This window comes from Pelecanus crispus, chromosome Z (assembly GCF_030463565.1).
Source record: "Pelecanus crispus isolate bPelCri1 chromosome Z, bPelCri1.pri, whole genome shotgun sequence".
NCBI lineage: Eukaryota > Metazoa > Chordata > Aves > Pelecaniformes > Pelecanidae > Pelecanus > Pelecanus crispus.
Window position 1 is genome coordinate 68487436 of NC_134676.1, and position 24585 is coordinate 68512020.

The 24585-nt window shown below is 36.7% G+C and overlaps 1 protein-coding gene across 3 annotated transcripts in view; it reads right to left on the reverse strand.

The window, feature by feature from the left end:
* DMXL1 (Dmx like 1) overlaps nt 1-24585 on the reverse strand; it is a 77582-nt gene that overhangs the window by 17554 nt on the left and 35443 nt on the right. For 2 of the 3 annotated variants that reach the window (XM_075725933.1, XM_075725932.1), the window contains 15 exons: nt 24380-24549; nt 23067-23164; nt 22220-22385; nt 21163-21412; nt 18419-19509; nt 17972-18163; nt 16637-16713; nt 16323-16450; nt 15213-15461; nt 14710-14823; nt 6681-6844; nt 5533-5672; nt 5108-5193; nt 1531-1732; nt 134-251 (listed from right to left, as the gene is read on the reverse strand). In XM_075725933.1, coding sequence (XP_075582048.1) covers nt 134-251; nt 1531-1732; nt 5108-5193; nt 5533-5672; nt 6681-6844; nt 14710-14823; nt 15213-15461; nt 16323-16450; nt 16637-16713; nt 17972-18163; nt 18419-19509; nt 21163-21412; nt 22220-22385; nt 23067-23164; nt 24380-24549 — 3245 coding nt within the window. Of the gene's footprint in view, nt 1-133; nt 252-1530; nt 1733-5107; nt 5194-5532; nt 5673-6680; nt 6860-14709; nt 14824-15212; nt 15462-16322; nt 16451-16636; nt 16714-17971; nt 18164-18418; nt 19510-21162; nt 21413-22219; nt 22386-23066; nt 23165-24379; nt 24550-24585 lie in introns of all 3 variants that reach the window. The other variant, XM_075725934.1, reaches the window with a different exon arrangement.

Genomic DNA, 24585 nt, shown 5'->3' on the forward strand with positions numbered 1-24585 from the left:
CTCAATACTTAGAGTCATAGCCAAGTATATTATCCACTCATGCTCTAGACAGTAAACAAGCCAGCCAAATAACTTAAGTAAAAGCTTATAGATTGACCTGCAACATTTTACACATTTTATATACCATACCAACCTCATTTAGGCATCGCTTCTTTGTAAAAATATTTCTGATAAAGGTTTCCTGGACTTCTTCCTGTTTAACCAAGTACTGCCAGAGCCTTTTCACAGATAGTGCAACATGACTGTTAGATCTACAGAACAAAGTTAAAATAAATATTTACATCATGCTTATACTTATAAGAAATTGCAATACCTTATATTCTAATCAAACTATAGTCAGAAGAAATGCTCAAGCAAAACTACAGCTCTCTAAACACTGTACAAGACCTATTCAGAAGCATTCTGGTACCATCTTCCTGACAAACCTACATGTGAGAGAAGGTGCAAAAGGAAGAAGGAAAAGAACATACAGCATTTTCACCTCTTATCTTGGGACAAGCAAGAAAAACCTCATTACAAGATTACACAACAATAAGGTCAGCATGCAGACTATTTATTAGTCCACCTCATTCTTCACAACATAGACCATTTCTGTTCATTGCTAATGAGTGCTTCCATCACATGGACAATGAATGACTAACACTTCCTGCCAGGAACACATCTTCAGCTGTGTAACATCTCTGAAACAACCATGACTTTTCAGTAACAAAGTTGGAAGGACTGTAGAATCAGATCAGACTTCAAATGTTTATGCTTATCCCTAGAAACTGTATGCTCTGGCAAAACTTGTAAATACAAATATAGCTGCTTATGGCAGGCCAAAACCCATCAAACCCTGCAGTGCTTTAAATTGTAATTTAAAAGCAATGCCAGGCAGCAGATACATGTTAAGCTGTTCCTTTTTAATCAACTCAAGTTACTAAAACTAAGTGTGATAATTGTGAGGTATTTTACAACAAAAAGACAGATTTTCTGTTGATTCTGCAACCACAGGGGATAGGAAGATTAAAAAGGCAGAAATCTATTTAAGAAGTGACAATTTAAGAAACTGAGCACACTTTTCTGTCTGAGCACGCAATTATATGGAGTCACAACTACGCAAATATTATAGAGTAAATATTTCTTCTCTGATTTTAGGAGAATATTCTGGTAATAACATAATTTTATTCCCTCCAAAAGGTGGGGCAATTATTTAGTTCATTGTTACTCATCCGTAACCATCTCTGAGGGAAAATTTGTTATTCTTTATTTTATTGTCAACCATAGTTTTTCCACAGAGACACTCAAAATCAGTATGTCAAACTGCAGGAAAAGAACTTAAAACCAGAAACTTTTGGTTTTCCTGATCTTGCTTTGGACCAGAGATGCATGAATTCCGAAGTGTACCCACAAGTTCACAATGGATTAAAGCAAGTCTAGAAACTGGCATTATATAGTTATCAAACTTATGGTCTATCACATGCACTAACAACATAATGCTTGATGTATATTAAAGATAATATAGTCAGTGTTTATAGAAATTAGACTCACCTGAATGGAGTGTTTGTAGGCTCAAGTAAAGTTTTATGGCGAAGCAATGCAGGACCAGCAGCTAGGGCATCTTCAGAAGCATGAACTGAAATATAATGTTGAGGTGGACCCCCATATAGCTCAAGACGTCGGAGAAGAACTTGTTCCCAGCGCTGTAGCGTTTTCAAAACTGCATGGCATATCGGGGAGCTAACTGGAAGCTCTAGCAAAACAAATAAACAATAATAAGAAACCTTCCTTCTCCATTATAACCTTGATGAAGATAATTCCACAGCGGAAGGCTGAAGTGTCTTTCAAGTATCTTCAAAAGTAAGCTTTATTCAAACCTCAACTTGATATTTGTAAGTATAAAAGATGAACTAAATACAGGAATGGACTTCAATGCTGACAGAAATTAAACATCATGGAACAGATCCTCCTGGAAGCTATGTCAAAGTGTATGGATGACAGGCATGTGTTGAGAGAAAGCCAACATGGCTTCACAAAGGGCAAATTGTGCCTGACTAATCTGGTAGCATTCTATGATGGAGTGACTGCACTGGCTTGCAAGGGAAGAGCAATAGATGTCCTCTACTTTTCACTTCTGTAAGGCCTTTGACATGGTCCCACACAACATCCTTACCTCTAAATTGGCACGATATGGATTTCATGGGTAAGAATTGGCTGAATGACTGCATCCAAATTGTTGCAGTCAAGGCTCAATGTCCAGAGATCAGTAACAAGTGGTGTCCCTCAGGGGTGTGTAGTGGCACTGTTTAATATCTTTGATAATGACATAGACAGTGGTAGTGAATACACCCTCAGCAAGTTTGCAGATAACACCAAGATGAGTGGTGCAGTTGATTTGTTAGAGGGAAGGGATGCTATGCAGAGGGACCTGGACAGACTTGAGGAGTGGGCCTTTGAAAATGGCATGAAGTTCAACAAGGCCCAGTGCAAGGTCCTGCACCTTGGGCAATCCCCAGCATCAACACAGACTAGGGGACTGAATGGATTGAGAGCAGCCCTGCAGAGAAGGACTTGAGGCTACTGGTGGATGGAAAACTGGACATGAGCCAACAATGTGTGCTCACAGCCCAGAAAGCCAATTGCATCCTGGGCTGCATAAGAAGAAAGGTGGCCAGCAGGGCAAGGGAGGTGATTCACCCCCTCTAATTCATTCTCATGAGACCCCACCTGGAGTACTGCATCCAGCTCTGGGGACCCCAACATTAAGAAGGACATGGACCTGTTGGAGCAGGTCCAGAGGAGTGCCACAAAAATGGTCAGAGGGCTGGAGCACCTCTCCTGTAAAGAAAGGCTGAGACAGTTGGGGTTGTTCAGCCTGGAGACGATAAGCTCCAGAGACACTGTGCTGGTTTTGGCGATGTGCCTGGGCTGGCATCGCTGCTGTCTCTGTGCTGCTGTACTGGACAGGCTGGAACTCCAGTATGAACTTGAGTCGAAGGGACTGTGACCTGTGGATGAGTCCACATGGGAGCAGTACACCCCAAAGCATCTGTGACTGTGAATAAGCCCATGTCAGACCAGGTACATACTGAAGCATCTATGGCTGTTACACCTGTGCCACAGCAGGTACACCTCTGAAGGGATTATGGCCCAAGGATAAGTCCATGCTGGAAAAGGCACACCTTGAAGCATCTGTGGCTGTGGGTAAGTCCATGATGCAGCAGGTACACCTTGAAGCATCACTGGCTATGCATGAGGTCATGCTGGAGCACCTCAAAGTGTGTGGCCATGGATAAGCCCACAACAGAGCAAGTACGCCCCTGAAGGGACTGCAGGCATGGGCAAGGCCATGTTGGAGCAGGGTCACTCCTGAAGGGACTGTGGGTATGGGTAAGGGCACACTGGAGCAGGTGTATCTCTGAAGGCATTGTGGCCCACAGAGAATGCCACGCTGGAACAGGTGCACCTCAAAGCAATTGTGGCTGTGGGTAAGACTATACCACAGCAGGTATACCCCTGGAGAGACTGTGGCTCCTAGATAAGGCTGTACGTGGAGCAGGTACATCCCTAAGGGACTGCAGTCTGTGGCTAAGTCCAAGCTGGAGCAGGGGCAAGGGGAGGAGTTCATTCCAGGGTTTAACCCTATGGTCTGGTCCAAAGGGACTAGGGGTGGAGATTGTAATGAAAATACCTTCAAACTGTCGTAACCCAGGATTTGAGTTGCATATTACAGGAATTACTGTAGCAGGAACCACCTCAACTAATGGAGGACAAACCTTACGAGAAGCAGTACAAGTGCAGCAGTGACCTGACCTGAGCTGGCTTTCGTGCCCAGTAATTCCATGCAACACACCACCACTCCCATCCTGAGTGACCACCATAACAGATGGAGCCCAAAGTCATGGACTAAATTAACTCAGTGGACATTTGTGGATATTTATGGACATTTTACAGACTTTTCATAGAGATGGTCCATAGACTAAGAGAATGATACCTGTGTGTTGTATCAAAGGATGGGAGGGGTGGTAGTGGGTAATGAGGATGTATTGGATAGTGTGGGATCCGAGCATGACATAAATGGTATGGAATAAGTGGTGGAGAATGTGATGGTTTTGGCTTGGGTAGAGTTAATTTTCTTCATAGTAGCTAGTGATGGTGGAACCCTGCTTTCCTGGAGATGGCCCTGTACACCTGCCTGCCAATGGGAAGTAACAAATGAATTCCTTGTTTTGCTTTGCTTGCATGCATGGCTTTTGCTTTACCTATTAAACTGTCTTTATCTCAACCCACAAATTATCTCACTTTTACTCTTCTGATTCCCTCCCCCATCCCATAGCAGGGGGAGTGAGCAAGCAGCTGTGTGGTGCTTAGTTGCCAGCTGGGATTAAACCACAACAGAGACCTTATTGCAGCTTTTCAATACTTAAAGGGGACTTACAAGAAAGATGGAGAAAGACTTTTTACCAAGGACTGTAGGGACAGGACAAGGAGTAACAGTTTGAAACTAAAAGAGTAATGGTTTTGAAACTAAAAAGAGAGTAGAGTTAGACTAGATGTAAGGAAGAATTTTTTTTTTTTTTTTTTTTAATACAATGAGGATGGTGAGACACTGGAAGAGGTTGCCAGAGAACCTGTAGATGCCCCATCCCTGGAAGTGTTCAAGGTCAGGTTGGATGGGGCTTTGAACAACATAATCTAGTGCAAGATGTCCCTGCCCACAACAGGGGTGTCGGACTAGATCATCTTTAAAGGTCCCTTCCAACCCAAACCATTCCATGTTTCTATGATTCTATGAAACAAGGAGTAGGAATAATATAACTTCGATTACAAAAAACTCTAAGGTTTCCACCAAGACATAAATATGGTAAACACTCTTGTATGACTAACAGGCAAAGAAAAAACTAAGTATGCAGAGACTTCAGCTAACTACTAAGCATTCCGTCTTGCCCACTCATCTTACCCACCCACCACATTATTTCATAAATATACCTGTACAATAAACAGTATCAGAACAGTTATGGAAAAATTAAGAAGTTTTCAATAAAGCTACATCATCTATATTATGCAACACAATACTGATTTTAAATGTGGTTATTAAGTATGAAAAGACAACTCTGCTGCTTATTACCTGAAAGATCATGTCCAGCCAAAGGGTAGAAAATCTTCAAATTGTGAAGTACCAGCTGAACCATTGCCAATCTCATCAGTGACCAACTAACAAGAAAGGACTAGTAAGTCATTTACTAACAGGAAAATAAATTTTTCTCACTTATTCACAATTAGGATTTAAATTTAGAGCTTTAAATCCTCATTATAAACTGCTGATAACTACAAGGAGTATTTTAGAATGTTATAGATACTTTGAATTCTAAAGTCACTATATCATGGTACTAATAAAATGAGTAAAATAATCATTGTGAAAAATTAACTAGTAAGTCTAGATAATGCACTGTCATGAAATATCAAGTAATTGGTGTATTATCTCAAAAATAAAAGGCCAGAAATGCAAGTCTAGCCATTGCAGAACATCTTGCATTCTGAAGAGTTACTTACCTGTAGGAATTTGAATTAGAATGCTCTTGATTATGTGAACTTGATGCAAACACATCTCCATCAATGTCTTCATCATCTTCACCACTTTCCTGACTCTCTTCAGAATCATATTCCACTCTACTTTGTGATGGAAGAAGAGGCTAAAAATGTAAACAATATTCCTTGAGTATCTTCCTAGCCAACACCTAGTTTTAAATTATCTTTTAAAAAATACATCATTATAATATTTAATGCTTTCTATAAAAAAGCAGGCATATCATCTCAATTTAGTAACATTTGGAGTTTGTACCTCATGAAAAAGGTAACTGTCCAGGAGCACTGCATACTTCAACAGCTTAACTATTTTTTACATTACTCAATATTCTAATACTGAAAATGAAAATACTAACAGTTTTCCAATTCTTATTTTGCTTTACTTTCACATCAGATGTATCAAACCACACGCAGGACACACAAGCTTGTTATTTGTCAGAAAGAAGCCAAAACCACCAGTGTATTTTCTCTCTAGTTCTTCCAAGGGCTCAGAGGACTAAAGAACACAGAAATCCTATCCCCTGCCTACAGAGTTCAATATTTATAAGCCCACCACCAGTGCCCCACTGTGTTATTCAGTATTTGCATTGTCTTTTTTGTCCTTGCTCCTAAAATAGTGCTTACATATTTATTTTGCCGATATGGCTAATATTTGATATAGAAATGTGCCATACAACTCCATACAATTATGTGACTTTCTACAAAGAAAGATCTGCCACAGCAGACTTGACAGAAGACAACATAATTTGATTTCTAGTAAATATACAGATTCATTTCACCCATTTGAAATAGATGATAAAAAGCTTCTCGCATTTCCTTGTTCATCTAAATAACTTATCCATAATTACCTATATATTTGTACTGCAGCTGTAAAAAGCAACGTGTTTTGTTCATTCCATTATCTGGAAACAAATACATTTCATAATAACAGTTAAGAAAGCTGTTTCAAAAATATCTACAGGCAATGTTTTAGAAAAAGCTAAATATGAGTAATAAAAACAGGCAGTTTCTGTCACACATCTAAACTGATACCTAGAATAAAGACCAAGAAGAAAAAAAATTACCATTCCAGAAGTGACAGAAAATATTTCACTGTCATAATAGCAAAATGTTACCTTTGCAATGAAATAATCCCAGATGCTAAGCTCAGGAGGAATAAATCTTTCTTTGCAAGATGGAGATTCTTGGTCTACCAGTGGCAACGCAGGCAACTGAGAACTCTCTTTTGGAGAGGTTTTTGCTGAAAGCCTGTAACGTTTTTGCTGTTTCTCTCCATCATCTACAGACGAAGAAAATACAGTGTGTTCATTTAAATTGTCTGTTCCACCTCCCTGCTGCTTTTATTAAAGGGATTTATAACAGAAAGTATTACAAGTTTTCAGAATTTTATCTTAACATTTCTGTAGCAAATAAGCATAGAGAATGTTAATCCTCAAATATGCAAAACTAATAAATAACTAGAACTCCAGAAGGGGAAAACCCCCAGCACAAATAATACAGAATAGCAGAGTATACCCATAACTGCATTAGAAGCTTTCTTCCTACAACAAAGATGACAAATAGTGTTGCTCAAGCAACAATACTGCAAAACTAAATTACTTTAACAAGCACTATTGAATATTATGCTTAAAGCAAGACAAGAGTCTTGTTTTTCACAATATATAGTGCAAATATCTAAGCTTGCCATTCCTACACCAAGTTTTAACTCTGTGTCTCCTTCCAGAGCAGGTCTGTACTTTTTACTAAATGATACAATTCTGATAAATCCGTATGTCCTAACAATATATTTCTCCAGCAAATATAAAAGATCCCATTTTAACTAATACAATCCAATATATAACTTATCAAACAGGGAAGGACTAATTATTTGTAATAATACTCTAACTCCTAGGAGTTGAGGGGTCCCCTCACTTCCCCCAACATTGACTTTTTTCAGAATAAGAAGCATCTATGAGAGATTTATTTGAATTGTATTCTTGATGATTACAGTACTCAAGGAAATAGCTTATCCAAGCTATCAGAAACATTTTAATGCAGTTATATTACAGACAAATGAACAAGCAAGCCTCATTTCAGAGACCTTATTTTCTTGTTAATTGAGAAGTATCAACTTCACAAATATGGAAAAAATAATGGCTTACTTAGAAAGAGGCTCACATAACCATCTGACAACCTGAAATCATTCCAGTTCTTGGTAGGTGAATTGTATTCCCATACAGCCTTTCTGTTAGTAGAGGAGGAATGATACTGATTGTCACTGTCCCTGAGTGATAAGTTAGTATTCTGGCTCTCCAGAACACTTCTGAAGTGGAAGGGGTGAGGGAGAAAGGGAGTCGTATTTGGCGATTTAATACAACGTGGTGCCCTTCATTCATCTTCCACTACAGACAAAGTGGACTTGAATCCATTTCTGACTTGATTGTAAAACTTGGGTTTTATTTTCAAGTAGACACATGTAATGCATAGAGATTAGTTTCTATAGTGAAACAACTGAATGGGTTCAAGACTTCGGTAAAAAAAAAGAAAGCCAAAACATTAAGATAAAAAGGGAGTAATTTTTTTGAACTGCCTTTCGAAGTCTCCAAAACTTTCAACAGCTATTTAACTGAGTACTGAACATTTACCTTCCTCTTAAGCATTTCAAAAAAATCCACCTTTCCAGTTAAGCTTTGAAACTATGATATCACCCAAAAGAATCACAGAACACACGTATGTTCGACCCCACCCCACTCCTTTTTTTTAAAGACCAAAAAGAAGTAGTTGAGGAAAAAAAGAGTATAGAAAAACTTTTTGGTTGTTTCTTGTTTAATTAAGCGGGTTTTTTTGCTTTGCAGAGAGCAATAACGAGACCAAGGCAGCTAGTCATAAAAGATCTCATCTGAATACCTCTTAAGTAAAGTGGAATATGGGTTGCCTTATCATTTGGGTCTTTGACTGATGTAACAGCAGTAATAAACAGGCTCCAATAAAGCAAATCTGCAGGCTAAAAGAGCTGACCTGGAGATTAGATATCCCTATCACTGAGTTCAAGCATCAGTATGTTGGGCCAGACTAGTTGCAAGGATAAACTGATATAAACATCAGATACACAAATGGGTGCTTTATTGTTTTAGCTTTCCTTATTCCCTTCTGCTACCAAGGGCCCACAAAACTAACTTCCGCTGAAGCTTCTGAAATTACTTTCTCCTGTTAATAATGCTGGGGATGGCATAAAAAGAGCCAGCATCCCTATGTATGACTGGAGTGAACTACTACAAAGAAGTATTTCCTATACCCTTATTCTTTTTGGTTACATGTTTTATCCACAGGAGACTTTTGAGTCTTGATAGGTGCTTGAAAGCCTATTTCCTTCAAAACTCTTATGGGTACTCCAATCACTTGGAAACAGAAGGTCTAACACTCTGGACAAAAGAAAAACAGCACTCATTTAAGAACAGTTATATTCCACATATAAGACTTACATGCTCATAACACAAACTGAGCCGACTGTAAACCCCGAGGGAGGTAAGATTTAAGCTGATTTAAAAAAAAAAAAACAAACACCCAAACTTCTGAGTGTTTTATACCTCACAACATGATTTTTCAGGGTTTTTTTTCAAATGGGCAAATTCTCTGTATTTACAGTGGCTGATGGAATTTTTTCATCATTTCTAGTCATTTTTGGACCAGAGATTTCAAGGATTTTAAAAACATTTTTAATCACATATGAAGACAACCATTACCACTACAAGCAGCTGAACTATAAAACAATTTATACATAGAATCCAATAAAAGATGAAGACAGCATGTCATCTTTCATCTTTAAACTCGGGTATTTTAACAGTCTGTTGCACTACTGTACTGTATCATATTTTTTTTTCCTGTTAGGGATATTATTTGAAATCCACTTACCTGTACTAAAAGTTGCAAATATATAGCTGCAGTACAATGCATTTTCATGTCATTATTTAAAGCTCATTAGCTAAGAAAGAGCATGCACATGCATCACTGTATGAATTTTTAGCAATTGCTTAAAAAAAATAAATGCACTAGGCATAAAAATGGAGCAAGTGTTGCATAATACAGAAATAAGCAAGTATATGTTTGCAGGTTGTTTTTCTAAGCAGAAATCAAAAAACAAATGCTTTACTTTAAAACAGTACTTTTTTTCCATTCCATTGGATCATTCTTTGTATTTTTAAGAATACTGCGGCCTAGCCATTGGAATAAAATTCAGTATTCAAGGCAAATGAAAGTACAAGCATCTTAGTGGTTTGAAATATATACTACTAATGCCAATTTCTTTTTTTGCATTCTAAAAATCTTTAAATAAATTAACAAATTAATTAAAAATCTGACTTTGTCATTTGGGATTTCAGATCACCAATTACATTCACTTTCAAATTTCTCACCTATTTCTAGTTAAAACTCTTTTTTACATGTTCTTTGTATTCAAAACATTTATCTTTGGTCCCATTTTACTTACAAGACAAATGTAAAATTTACATTACTTTCTAAGAATATTGTAATATTTCAGACAAGGAAACTGCTTCTATTTCTCCCAAGATCTAACATACGCAATGATATTCAAAAGACTTGTTGCCCACGTCACCTCCCTTCCACCTTCCCAGGAAAAGCTAAAAGGCAGATCTCTTCCAATTTCCCCAAAAATTAATATGCAAGTCAGAATTACTGTGTTTTATTGAAGACTGCGTGCAGGCATGAAGCATCAATACCCCAACACCCCACAAAGAATGAAAGTCTTCATTAAGAGATGTAAAATTATGAAGTCCTCGTCTTACAAAAGCATCACCCTTGATTGCAGGCATCAACAAATATCAGCACTGCTGAAGCCCAGAACAGAGTGGAATGACAGAGACATGACAAAGAAATACTGATTTTGAATTACACCTCGAATCATTTCGGTAAGTGTAAAGCCCTGCACAGATTTCTTAATTCTTTGGGAAGTTATAAAAGCCAACTGATGAAAGTCTACACTGCTGGACATTTTTTGACTTCAAACCTAAAAATAATTTGCATTTCGCAAGGTTACAAATCCTTAAGTTTTCAACATGATATTGTGCTAACTCAAGGGCAATAGCCCTTGTGGCCAGGGTGATGAAATTAATGAATTAGCACTCAACAGTAGCAACCGCAATTAAGTTCCATAAGATGAAGTTTGACTACTATATGTACGCAAGACTGTAGATTCTTTGTTGTATTTATGCACCGCTTAATGAGGAAAAGCTCAAAGCAAGTACGTATTAAACTCTCAGATGTTTCTGAAGACATATACATTGTGGGCATTTCAATAAGTGTTGAATGGAAACCTCTCATAAATCAAATAAGCACAATGTAATACTTGGTGGCATACACAAACTTTGTTGACATACCCTGTTATGACCATCTAAGGCTTCTTCTACTGAGCCAAAATAACTCCATCATTCCCAGTGCAAACACTTCAAGTCAAGCTTCTAATCTGTTTTAATGGTTGACTTAACCAACAGTAAGACAGTAATAGTGAGAAGACAAAGACTTTAATATAGAATAGAAAGGCCACACAAGTAACGAAGTACTCGGTACTCCAAAATACTGTAAGAAAACAAGCCCAACACTGCAGTCTCCAATTTCAAGCTGGAATTCAAGGCAATTATTCTCACACTGATGCCAAAATTTCCATTACTAACAGTATCACAGGCAATTCTGCATTAAAAAGGAGCAGTTTGGCATGGCTGTTGTAGGTCGTTACACAAGCTGGAAGACTTTAAAACTTGAGGAATCTGTATCCTTTAATCTATTCTGAGATTAAGCCATTCCTGGAGATGAAATCTAAAAATGAACATGTTTTACTATTGTTTCTGATTTGCTGGTGAAATTGAGTAGCAGATACATAGCACTGTTTGATCTAGCCTGAAGCAGAAAGTTTCTGGCCTGAAGTGCTACTAATGCAAGTTCAGTCTTTGTTGTTGTTGTTTTGTTTTAGATTCTAGATGAAACCTATCTCACAGTAGGTACCACAAGCAGATAAATGCAAGAGTTCTAAAGGGTTTGTTTTTTCTTTACAATTGCCTAAGCAAAACTTGGCCAAACACTAAATTAATCTTCTGCTTAGATGCTCTTTACTCTAGCTCAGACATTTATAAAATGTGTAATGTCAGTATGTTTTCTAGGTAGTCATGAACAATGGTTTATGGAGAGCAAGCGAAAGCTACAAATTAATTCAGAAGATCTAACAAGAGTAATATATGCATAAGACTAACAGCAGGACTGCACATCCTATGGATAAATTGTATGTGCACATTCTTGTTATCAAGGCATCTTTCTCAAAACCTCTAGCTTGTTAGGCAAAACTCACAGTAAGAGCTGACAGTTTATAATTTCTCCCTATCAAAGTACAACTATGACAGTACTCAGAAATAATACTTGTATTAAAACTTTTTTAATTGCTTGGAAAGTTAGGACAATCAGCGGAGAAAAATAACTTGTCTAAGTAGTCAGGTATTATAAGATTTCTGATTTTCCACATCTGAAACCCAAAATGACAACTTTAAGTCTAGAAAGTGTACTTGTAAAATACTCAAGTTTTGGAAGTAGTTTTGCATTTAATTCACTCTTGTAGCATGAAATAATTGAATATATGAAATTATGGATTTCTAACTGTTAAAGCAAAATTCAAACTTTTCCTTAAGAACCCTCTGGACTATAGAGAACCTATCACCTCTATATAGACTTAAGTTACAAAACAGTTTACTGAGGCAGTTTTGAAGAGAAACTATATGGTAAATATGATTCTGAAAAGATCTACTACAATGAACAATAGGGTTTTTTCAGATGTTAATTTCCTCTTTGAAAACAAAACATATCCACAATTTTGAGACATAATGTAAATTCTCAAATACTATCCCAGTTTGTCAAAAATCATTTGCCACAACTGCAAAAAGCAAAACACATCTGGAAAGTATAACATGTCAGGCAGCTCTAAAAAGCATTCAAACTGCTATGCTTTGTCTGATCTTTACTGCAAAAGAGACAATAAAACAATAATTTCTCATACAAAGAAATCCTAACAGAGGTCAGGATTTTACAAGACTACCAGGAACTATTTTTTGGTTTCTGTTTTTTAGTTTATGCCTAAAAGAAAGATAATTTTTAGGAGAAATTTTATGTCTAAAGCTATTATATGCTAAAGGCAACTAAAGCAAAGAGCAAAAATGGAAATCACATAACTTTACTGGCCAGCACTGTACATAGTACTATGATCTCTTAAAACAAGTTTGAAGCCTGGAGATCAACATCCACATTCAGATAAAGTGCTAAAGAAGAAAGAAGGAGAAAAGGAGAAGACAACAAGCAGGACACAGTGTGTTGTTAAGAATTGTTGTTAAGAATTGTTGTTAAGAATTGTTGGCTTTTGATCTCCCTTTGAGAGTGAAAACATTTCACAAAAATCTAAAAATAAACTTAAGAAAAGAAGACACTAGTTACGCATAACAAAATGGGAATCTATACAAAGTTTAATCGTATTACGGAAGAACGTGCCATAGCTGACTGGAACAAGCATTCCAGTCCCTTCTCAGTGTTTGTTTCTGGTTGTCTGAAGAAAAAGTAAGAGATGTAAAGGCACAAAAATATAGATGATTTTAATCCAACTGTTCTGCTTCACTGGGGGTCTATTTTTTCCCTGACTTTTTTTTTTTTTTTAAATTTAAAGTGACAAAGATGTTTCTCCAAAATTCTTTCCCCTAAATCTGCTCTAGATAAACATGCATTAAAAACAAATATTAGACCTAAAGAGTCCTAGAATTACACAGGTTGGAAGGGACCTGGTCCAACCCCTTACTCAGAACTGGGCTAACATCAGTGATGGCCTAGTTTGTTCAAGGTTTGAATAACTCCAAAGATGGAGACCCCCACAATCCCTCTGAGCCCCTCTTCCATTGTTTGATCATCCCCATGAATTAATATTTAAAAAGGTCCCTTCTTCCCTGAAATTTTCAGTTTCAGCTTCTTGATTCTTCCATCAACAGTTTTGCTAGCTCTGCAATCAGACAGCCAGCTTTCATTTTTAAGGAAAACATGCAGTAGACAGGCATTTAGTATACATTTCAGAATACAACTCTATGTAAAAACAATTACCTTATTATTTAAAAACAGTAGTAGCAGCAGCATTAACACACCTCAGTATACAGTTACCAACACCTAGGAAACTTAGAATTGCCAACAAAAGCCAGTTATGCCTTCCAACAATTCTGATATGGCAAATATATTTACCTTAACAAAATGATAACAAGAAATATTTATTCAATACCACAGAGAAAACTGATCAGATCTAGAATAAGAACTCACTTCTGATTAAAGATCTCTACTCTGAAAATACTTTTCTAAATATCTGACAAAGTCTGTATTTAAACAGACTGTATTTCCAGTTTTCCTTAAATGCAAGGTAAGACATTTTTATATGTAACATACACCTAATATCAATAACAACAATATAATAATAAAAATTATATAGTTTAAGTTATATTTTTCTATATATTCAGATGTGATGTACAAAGTCACCATAGTTCAAGTAAATTTATCTTTACAAAAACTTCCTTTTAAAAAGCTAGATAATCTGTAGGATTGTTGCTCTTGGTTTTACAGAAGTCCAACTAGATTACAAAGCACAAATTGTACCAAGAGAAAAGCATTACAGAATTTATTCTGGACTTCAGGATAATTTATAATCAACTGAATTTAAAACTTCAAGGTTGCTTGTATTCCTAAAGGGTTCACAGACTATCAAAATTGAGTATCAACAAGACACCTTTGTAATGTCTAGAATGAACACTTAGAAATCCACATGCATAATAATGCTTATATTCAAAAAGCAAAACAAGCAGCTCTCCAACAAAGATATGAAACACTTCTGATCCTTTCAAACCATGGTCAAAGTCATTTTATGATTAACATTGATTTCAAACGAAGTGTAGTAAGAATACAACAGCACTGCCAATTTTCTTTTTTAAAAAGGCCCAATTCAGCTGCTGCTTTAGTTACAAAACTTCGCTTTAAATTTTGATATCATGGCTTGCAAACAGAAGTTTTTCTGTCTTTCTACTTATGCAAAAAAATCACACATAGCAAACTGCATGTAGAGGCCTAGTACTAAATCTAGTATCTTGCCTGAAGATTTGGTAGGACTATGAGTACTGAAGGCAGTAAGGGATTTGGAAAACCCCACGCATTCCATGGAGAACACTACTACCTGATGTGGACTAGGCATTGGGAAGTGCCTACCTGCCAAAGAGAGAAAACATACTGTATTTGTAAAATGGGAATATATTCCTGTTATGAGAGAACTGGAAAGCTTTAAAATGAACATTAAAAACTAGGCTGTGACAGTACTCAAAATTTTCTGTTTAGTATGAACATAACACCCTCACATTACAGCAGTTGTGCTACTTGGAAACCTTATTTCAATAACATTCACTTCTGCTTCCTGCTCTCTTCTACACAGTATCTACACTAATAATTTTAGCTCTTTGTTTTTCTTTGCAGATCTAAAACCATATTGAATTCTTACTGAACACGAATTATTTAAAGCAATTACTCTTAACCTTTCAGCAGTCACATAATTTTCTTAAAAAAACCCAGAAGACAAATATAAGTAAAACAATAGAACTAACCACTTTTTGTCTTTAATTGCAGTTGTCCTCTGCTGGGTGTATGAGCTCCTCCTCCAAAGACAGCAGTCCACATTTTGTTGTTAAGTGGATGAGCCATAATTCTATACAACTCATTGCTAGAATGTGTTGCTAGGCCATGGATGAACAGACTCAGATAGACCGCAGTTAGAATTTCACAAAGTAAAACTGTAAGACCTGGCTGGGCTTCCTCACCAGCAGAGTTCAAGAGACGTATTAGAGCTGTTATTCCTGTTTGTTTAAAAAAAAAGAAAAAGCATATATTTGTGTGTGAACACACTCTGGATTATGATGGGTATTTTGACTGGCAATCTACATTACTTAGTACCTTCTAGCATAGAAATATTCTAAGTTTTAAAAGAAACTGAAAACTCTAGGAGAAAGTGACATGCTATTTATTTTTAACAGCTTGATGTTTTGGACTAACAGTTAAAAGAAATACATAGCAACTTTTCAAGAATAAGAGGGGAGTCATAAAAAACCACTCAAATCTGGGGATATGTCTTTTATTTAAATAAAACTCTAGCAGCTTTAATTCAACTCCCTAGTACTGGAACTCTACAATACAACATTTAGTTACCTTACTTGCATGAACCTTTCTTCCCCCCATGTCTCAAGCTCTCTTTTTTCTGGCTCCTCAATTCTTTCAGCAAATGGTTAGCTCTTTATTCTCTACTTTTAATCCAGTGCTTCACAGTATATTCAATACATAGCATCCAAATCTTAAGATAGAAGTACTAAACTGCTCACTGACACCCCTGTGGTGCTTGTTCCACCAGTTAGGTCTGTAACTCCAGCATAACACTAAGTTGAAATGCTATATTCTCACCTTACACTGGTAAAACCAACCAAAAATCATGGGCATCAACTTGAATTATGCATTGTCTGACAAGTTCTTTCACCCAAGAAATTAGAATTATTCGCTTACAGCTTTTGAAAAAGGAAGATAAAATCTTACTATAAGAACTTATTTTTACCACACAGCTGCTACAAATACTACTAGAAAGTCTACAGCATAGCTACATGCTCTTACAGTGGATCCAGACAATTAAGTTTTCCTTAAGACGAAAGAAACAAATTGACTCTAGATACCTGGCCACTGAGCAGGTGATGTATTGGGAGTCACCGTTTCTTCTACGCTTGTTGTTCTTAGAGAATGGCGCTGAGTTAATAGCACTGTCTGATACACCGTTCCAGTAAACTGATTTGCTTGAAATGAGCTACGAAACAGAGAAGTGGGATGTTGTATTTATAAAAAAAAAAGTTATGTTTAAAACTATTCAAGAAATTACCCTTTCTAGATGTAGGCAGGTGTGAGCACTGCCTTCTGGTGCACTATTATACCATCACTACAGTGAGACAGTGTGTTGACCATTCTCTAAAAAGTATTTTTCGTAGACCTTTACCTGTAGCTGTGGCCATCACAAAGACATTGGTAGATGCAAGCAGAGAGTGATGCTGCTAAGGTATGCATTACATATATCTGTAAGACAAAGTTTTACAGAACATATTACACTCAAGATGAACAGTGGTTAGTATCACAGCCTTTCATACATACAGATTTGCAACAGTGCAACAAGAACTGAATACAGAAGGTATAAAAACATGTGGCAAAAATCACTTACAAAGCCACCTTCTCTTCAGAATTCATTTCAGATAAATCAAATCACTTTGCAATGAAAGGGATGGGGAAGCACTCAGTCACCCCACCAACCCATAATCACAGATCAGCTCTAGCTGCAATGTTTTCAATTAAGAAACAGCAACATATTAAACCTCTATACAACAGTTGTAAGTGATTATACCCTAAGACAGTAGCAATATACTGGCTCAGAATACCAAGGCTTTGCTTCAGAATGAAAATTATAATGCAGCTTAGTTTTTGACCAGTTCTTGTGCAGTTCTCAAGACACACACACAATTTACTCAGTACCAGACTGATCACTATTTTTATCATAGCTAATACTTTTCTTAATGTATCACAAAACACATAAAGGGCTAGAGAATCAGTTGATCAAAAATGTTCAGTTAGAAAAATGTGTTCATTACATTTATTTGTCTGTTCCCTCTGAAACAAAGCACAGACTAGGAACTGAGCTATCTCTTGAGTGTTCTCTAGGAAAAGTAAACATGATTTGGGACCTAACACACAAAAAACTTCAGGAGATATTTAACCTAACACTTTAAGTTTGGTTTCCAGGCCAAGGTTAAATACAGAAGAAATCTTACAGAAATGTAACTTAAAAAACAGACTATATTTTACTGGATAAACATATGTACTGTTCCACAAGGCAGTCTGAGTTTACTGCACTTCGCTGACAATCAGTTTTTATACTTCAAAACTTAATTTTACTTAGGTCTAGGACTGAAATGTAGAGTTTAACATTAATATAACAGAAGTAATGATCATATTGTCTTAAAGACAAATGTGACACATAGTGTAGTACAACATGTATTCCATAACTGATGTCATCTTGGACAAATACCCAGTCCTGAGAGAGACCAATCTCCTTCAGCTTGTTGAACCAGATGCTCAGCACCTCAACAATAAGTAATAATCAGTGGACATGATTTTAGCTCAGGATAAGTACTACAGAAAATACTTATGTTCCACAGTTTTATTACTTGTTACAGGTAGGCACATCAGAAAGTTTTCATGCTGTCAGAAAAAAATGCATGACTTCAGCAAACTGGACAATGACAACAACAATAAACCCAAACAACTATAAAAAAATACACACCTTATTGTTCTGAGTATCTGGATGAGGTGGTGAATCAAGGTTTATTATAGCATGTAATATATCATGAGTTAAGTTACCAAGATGTAGCAATGGATTAGCCACCACTGTTTTGGCACTAGCTGTGCAAGCAAATAGGAGAGGTATGGAGCTTTGCTCTGGTAGAGGGCTGGAAGGTATCTGTATTGACTGCTCCTAAAAACAAGCAATGAACACAAACAAAGTGATAGTACAGCTTCCTAAAGGGAACAGAAGAACTTTTGAAAAAGGGGAAGGGGATTCTAAACAACAAAAAACCCCAACGCCTACAGAAAACGTGTTAAAAATAGTGTTGCATTTATTGTAAAACAGATGCATGCTATAATAGGAAAACTTCAACAATACTATGAAACACATTCAAAACAATCTACAACAAACCTGAAGCAGAGAAAACACAAACTGAGCACATACCTGCTGAGATTCCTGCAATAGCAGAATTAATTCCATTCTGACGGATGCCAAACCTCCACCATGAGAGCCATGAAGTATACAGTAACTGAGGAACATCCTTAGGAGAGACTGGTATTTCAGAAGCCATTGACGCCTTTTCTGAAAGTCTTCCTTCTGTAGTGCATTTTTTTGCTGGTCAGCTAAGTCTTCAGCATTTTCATGTAATGTAGCTTCCTCCAGCATCACACTAATTCCTGACTGTATCTCTTCTACTTCAACATTATAATCACAGGTCTTTTGAAGAGCTATCACTTCTCTTTCAAGCCACTGATAAAGCTGATACCTCAACTTCCCACCATCTACCTCATAACCAGTGGACAGTGTACGAAGCTCTACAGTAAGAATTTTCAGGCATGCCCTAAACTTCAGCTGTGCTGAAATTATATCTTCTGATGGACTTAGAATATCTTTGTCATCAACTACACTAAAAGATTCTGTGTAGCTAGAACTTGTTTCATACAATTTTTCAGTTTTCTTCAGAGGGTTTAGCTCTTTCATTACCAGGGAAGAATCTTCACTCTCATCACTTTCATCACTGTCTGACTGTAGTTTCAAGTGTTCATCTTGGAATACCACACTTGGCTGGCTCCAGTCAAAGGAAAGAGTTGAACTTGAATGTTTTCCTGATGAACAATCTGAAGAGGAACCTAGACCATTCAATACTGGCTGTGACCAATCAACACTGGAAGATTGGTCTTTTGTTTCCAACTCTTTAACTGGAGAAGATGGTGAGAAATCTTTACTAGTATCCATTAAACTAGAGGATCTACAGAATGACTTTGACCTCTTGACAACTTTGGGCATCTTTGATAACACTTCTAAGGCCAACATAGGACAACCAGCTTTTAGATGAGCATACGCAGTGGTGAAAAACAGGCGTCTTTCCCCTAGGTTGATTTTGTCAGCTAATCCATTTTCTACTGTTAGGCAAATGTGTGTGGAAGATGTATCAGAAGAACCAAAATGACGTCTCAACAAGAGAGGATGTGTTCTTAAGTAATTATAGAAGTTAAACACTGCAGGGTTACAATTTGATGAGCCATCTCCTTCATCTGAAAAGATATTGCATCATGAGGAAAATCTACCATTCTGTATTATGTAATCCATCTGCAAAGTTCTAAGTTCATCAGAAGGCTATTAGGTCTTAATATTTATCCTATTGTTTACTTCATTGCACCCCCCTTTTCACCCCTCTTTGCAGCTTTATCATTTGAGTATCTTTGGCAGGAGGACATTGCCAAACCTAACCACTACTGAAAGGAGAAGCTTGAGTGTGAAAGCAGGTAAGACCTTTAATTTAAAACAGCTACCATTTCTTTTCCTTGTACTCAGGCCAGTTCTTCTGCAGTCAGACAAGACCACATTCCTGTTCAGTTTAGATTTCTGAAGTCTCCATCACTAAATGACAGTATGACATTACATCTTACTAAAGATTTTTACTTAAAATAATTTTTTTATAAAATTTTGGATTAATATTTATTTTGTCTACCTATTAGCAAAAGTACAACTTAAAATAAAACTAGGAAATCTATAACATTTATACATATTGGTATCAGTATTACATACAAATAAATGAATTATACAGCAGTGCAGCACCTGATTTTATTTTCATGTCCAAAACCACAACACAAAAAACCCTGAAAAGATACGAGCATCATAGGATGATTCACACAGCTTTCAAAGCGTCTGGGTTAGCTGAGATATGCCCTTGCTGTTTCCTCTATCAAGAGCTATGGCACAACTAACTACAGACAATAGGAAAATGTACATGAAAGAGCACCTTTTAAGAAAGAAAATAAAGCAAAACAGCACAAACAAGTCACTGAACTGATTAAAGAAGAATTAGTAACCTTTAAAAATTATTTTACACAGGAGGATGTGACCAAGATGGAAACAACTGAATACTGTATCCCTCATTTGCTCAAAATTATCCTACGGCATGTAACTTCTACTGAAATCAGTTTTTAAAATGAGTCACACAACTCTGGGGATTCAAGTTTTCATTTCAACATTCGAGTCATTCATATCCCCATCAAGCTTCTCTCAGCAGCCAGGGCTTAAACTAGCTAGCATCCTAACTACTAGGGACTTGAAACATTCAACTTCCTTGAGAACACTAACTTTAGGTAATAATACAACTGATTCTTAGAAGGCCTATAAAGCTAGCAAGTGAACAGGGAAAAGAATCACTTTAGGAGACTTACATGCTATTTCAGACACCATGTGGGCCTCCTTGTATCATAGTAAATATCACATTATTTCCTATGGCAGTTTATCATTATGGTCAACCATTCTTCCCAAGGACTAAAAGCTACAAAACACCACGTCTTCCAGACTCTGCTATGTAACTGTGCAATCAGAAATTTTTTCCTAGGTTGTGACAGAGTCAAATTAACTAATTAAGTTAATTTGTCTCTTCATCTTTAAGCTGCTGCTGGAAAAACAGCACTCTAGGGTCATTCTCATTATCCTGATATTCACATATTTAAAGGACAAATAAAGCGTCCATTCATGGGATACAGGATAATAACACAGTCACCACATTTACTATAAAAACCACATACATTGCTACAGCAAGCTACTTATTAGCAATGGTGAGCTACTGTGCAGTACATGGTCTTGTTCAGACTATGCTTTAAGAAACTACTACTTAAATGAACAAAGAGTTAAAACCAACCTGACAGGCAAAATACTCATAGTCTTACCTCCATCTTCAACAGAATGCTTAATCAAAGTGTCAAGAGCCTTGCTATAATCTTCCAAAATCCAGTAAGCCATACTTCGCAGAAAAGGGTCACAGTGCATGTTTTCCGAGCAATCTTTTCCGGGAAACACGCTTCCCAAAATTCTCTTTTGTAGTACAGATTTGTAAGTACTAGATACTTCAAACTCTGACTCATAAAGTCTTGATATTACAAGAGCCAACTGAATGTCATTCAGTTTTTCAAGGCAGACCTAATTGGAAATAAATATATTCACAAGACCAAACATTATAATTTCTCCTCTGGTTCAAATGGTCACAAGACAGGAAGTGACATGAATCTGTCCAGACTGAGATAAGTAGGTCTATCAATTCCACAAAAAATTAGCAGGAACTATCCAGAATAGCTGTGGTCAACTGTTACATGCAAGATCTGATTTGTAATTTCTTCAGTTTATGTCTGACATGAAAATAGATCTTTGAAAGAAAATTAAATTAGCTTCAATAAATCATTGTCAGTGTGCATATGCTACCTCTTGAAGCTGGATGTTTTGGTTAAAGCTTTACAGAACAAATCCTTCATTATCAAAGAGATGAATTTCCTCCAAACTTTTGAATTAACAGACCCAGGAAATAATTTTTTTTGTGATTCTAGGAGTCAACCCACACTACTGCCCAAAAGTCTTCATTTTCAGATCTGGAACTTCCTAATGAAACACATGTTGTCTTCATATACAACAGGGCAGACAATCTGAAAGCAACTTAATGGAAGGTAGGCCTCTTAACATTACTATGGAGAAATTAACCATGGGACTTTTTAGTATCACTAATATGAGAGGTAAAACAGAATCAAAATGTAAAGATCAAGGATCTGTATTTGTCATTAATTGGGGGGCGGGGTGGGGGACAGGGGGGTGCTGGGAAAGGGCGGGGAGGGAGAGAGCACACACAAACCAGAATCTTCAGGGGTCATACTAATGCAAAATGCTAGTCACATTCAATTTATTGTTTGGGACAATAAAACAGTGTTAAATATAAAAAAAAGTTCATTATTTTATTACCTCTACTGCATCCTTTAAGTGTCCTGCCAGCAAAAAAAATGCTGCAGAATGTTCAAAACGCTGTTTGCCAAGCAAAGAGAAAGCATTCTTTAATGCTGCTTTACGCCATCTGTCCTCAGTAAAGTTGTTTCCAAAAAACTGTGTCATTTTAGTATCTTTTTGGGACCTGCATATTGAACATAATTGATAAAAATATTATATGTTTTACTAGATGCATTATGGCTCTTCATTTCCTCAGATGCCAGTAGAATTCTACACAGATCTTTTCATTAGGAAACTCAGATGCTCTCACCACGCGGGAGCATAGGAGGCTTCACATTTAAAAATAACAAAAACTTTAGCGAATACAAAAACTAATGGTATTTTCAGTTAACCTGATACAAATACAGAGCTTTTAAGAGTAAGTGACAATGCAAGTTACTTTTTACAAGGTTTACAACATTGAACATTATGAAACACCAGTTTGAAAGACAGCCTTAATTCAGTCCTCTGAGCTTAAGGTAAAATTTGTAACAACAAACTCTTTTTATAAAAAAAAGATAGCCATGCCATTCCACATGCTACACAGGTAGTCCTCAAAAGTAAATCAGAATTAAGCAGTGATAGAAATTACAGTAGATTTGAGACAAACTTGAAGCATCTACCTTCAGAAACAGCAACTAAATTACCTCAGTAAATACAAGAAGCTTAAAGACTACCCGTTAATGTAGTGACTAATTTAGAAATCGCATCTCAGCTTTCAGTGGTAATATTTGTGCTATTTTGGATTACCATCACATTTAACTTTTTTTCCCAAAATTATACCAGTCAGCATGAAACTCCATGCAAGAGCTTGCATGTCTCCTACCTGTATAATCCCCAGATCACAGCCTTCTTTCTCATTGCCAGGTAAAAAATGGCCGCATCAAGCGGATCATTGTTTCGCTGAAAGGCTGCTTTAGCTACCTGTGAAGACAGTTCAACAGCAAAAAAACAACCAAAATTTAAATGAATCTTAAATGGGATCCCCGTTGCTTCTGGTATGCCATGCCCCATAGTGCTTGGAAGTTCTCCTTAATATAGGCTCCCTTCTCTCACTGAGTCTGATGTAAAAACACATGAAGATACCACAGCTTCAACCCCTTGTTTTTGATATCATTTAACTATGCTCTTCCAGTTCTAGAAGCTTTTTGGCAGATCAAATGGGAATGCTTACATCCGAAATCAGTTCCTGAAATCGTAACAAAATTAATTTTTTACTTGCTCTGGTAATCAAAGGACAGATGGAATCCTGAAGAACAGGCTGGGACCAGTCACAAACAGGAGAAAAGCTGTTTACAGGAGATTACTTTTGGAGGTTGGAAAGGATAAGGGGGTTAAGTGGCAGCAAGAATAGTCCAAGACCCATGTAGGGTAACCTTAAATGCAGGCCCAGAATACTTAGAATTTTTTAAATGCAATGCAGGTAAGTTTCGTAAAGTGATGATTAATTGCTGAAGATTGAAAAGTAAAAGTAGAGACATGCATTTTACCACTTTGTGCTTTGTAGTCAAAGTATCTTGTGCATGTCATTTTCTAGCTCAACGCACTTGGCTTTTCCAAGAGCTTAAAAAAGTCATAATGAGGTTAGGCTTATTGCCGCATCTGTGATGATTAAAATACATATTTCCAAACAAAAAAAAACCCCAAAACCAATACCCAAAACCCAACCCCAAGTCAAAACAAAACAACAGAAGATTTTGTTATCATGGAAATGTATCAATTTGCAAGACAGATGTACAATATCTTAGTTGACCCCACTTCTGATCGCTTTCTAAGGAGAACCTTTTTCTGTAACTTGTTTCCTAATTTTGCTATTAAAAAAACAACTATATGCTTAATCTGTATCTTGAGCATCCACAAGAAGCACTGTACACTGCCACCTTCAAAATGGAATATCTAAAAGCCCAAAATGTACTTCACGCTGGAATTTGAAACCTAAAGTACTAAGAAAAATAGCTAAATACAGAAGTTCATATTCATACAATAAACTATAGGGACAAAAAAATACAGCACGAAACATTCAGAAACACTGAACGTATCTAAAAATTTTAAACCACATAAACAGAAGGTAAACATCAGAGGAAGAGGACAGCTGTTTGAAAAAAGTTTGCTAATTTTGTTTCAGAATGCTATGTTTACCTTTTCTATGCATTTCCGCAGGCTGTGGATATTTCGAACCCACCATCCTACACCCATAGCTCTGAGTTCTGGCCATGTTGGATCTCCCTTCTGCACTGCAGGGAGCATGCTCAGTAGTTCTTCTTCCGCTACTGAATGAAATGCCCAGGCAAAATGACTAGTAGACAAACCTACATAATAAGCCAACCAAAAAAAAAAAAAGAAAA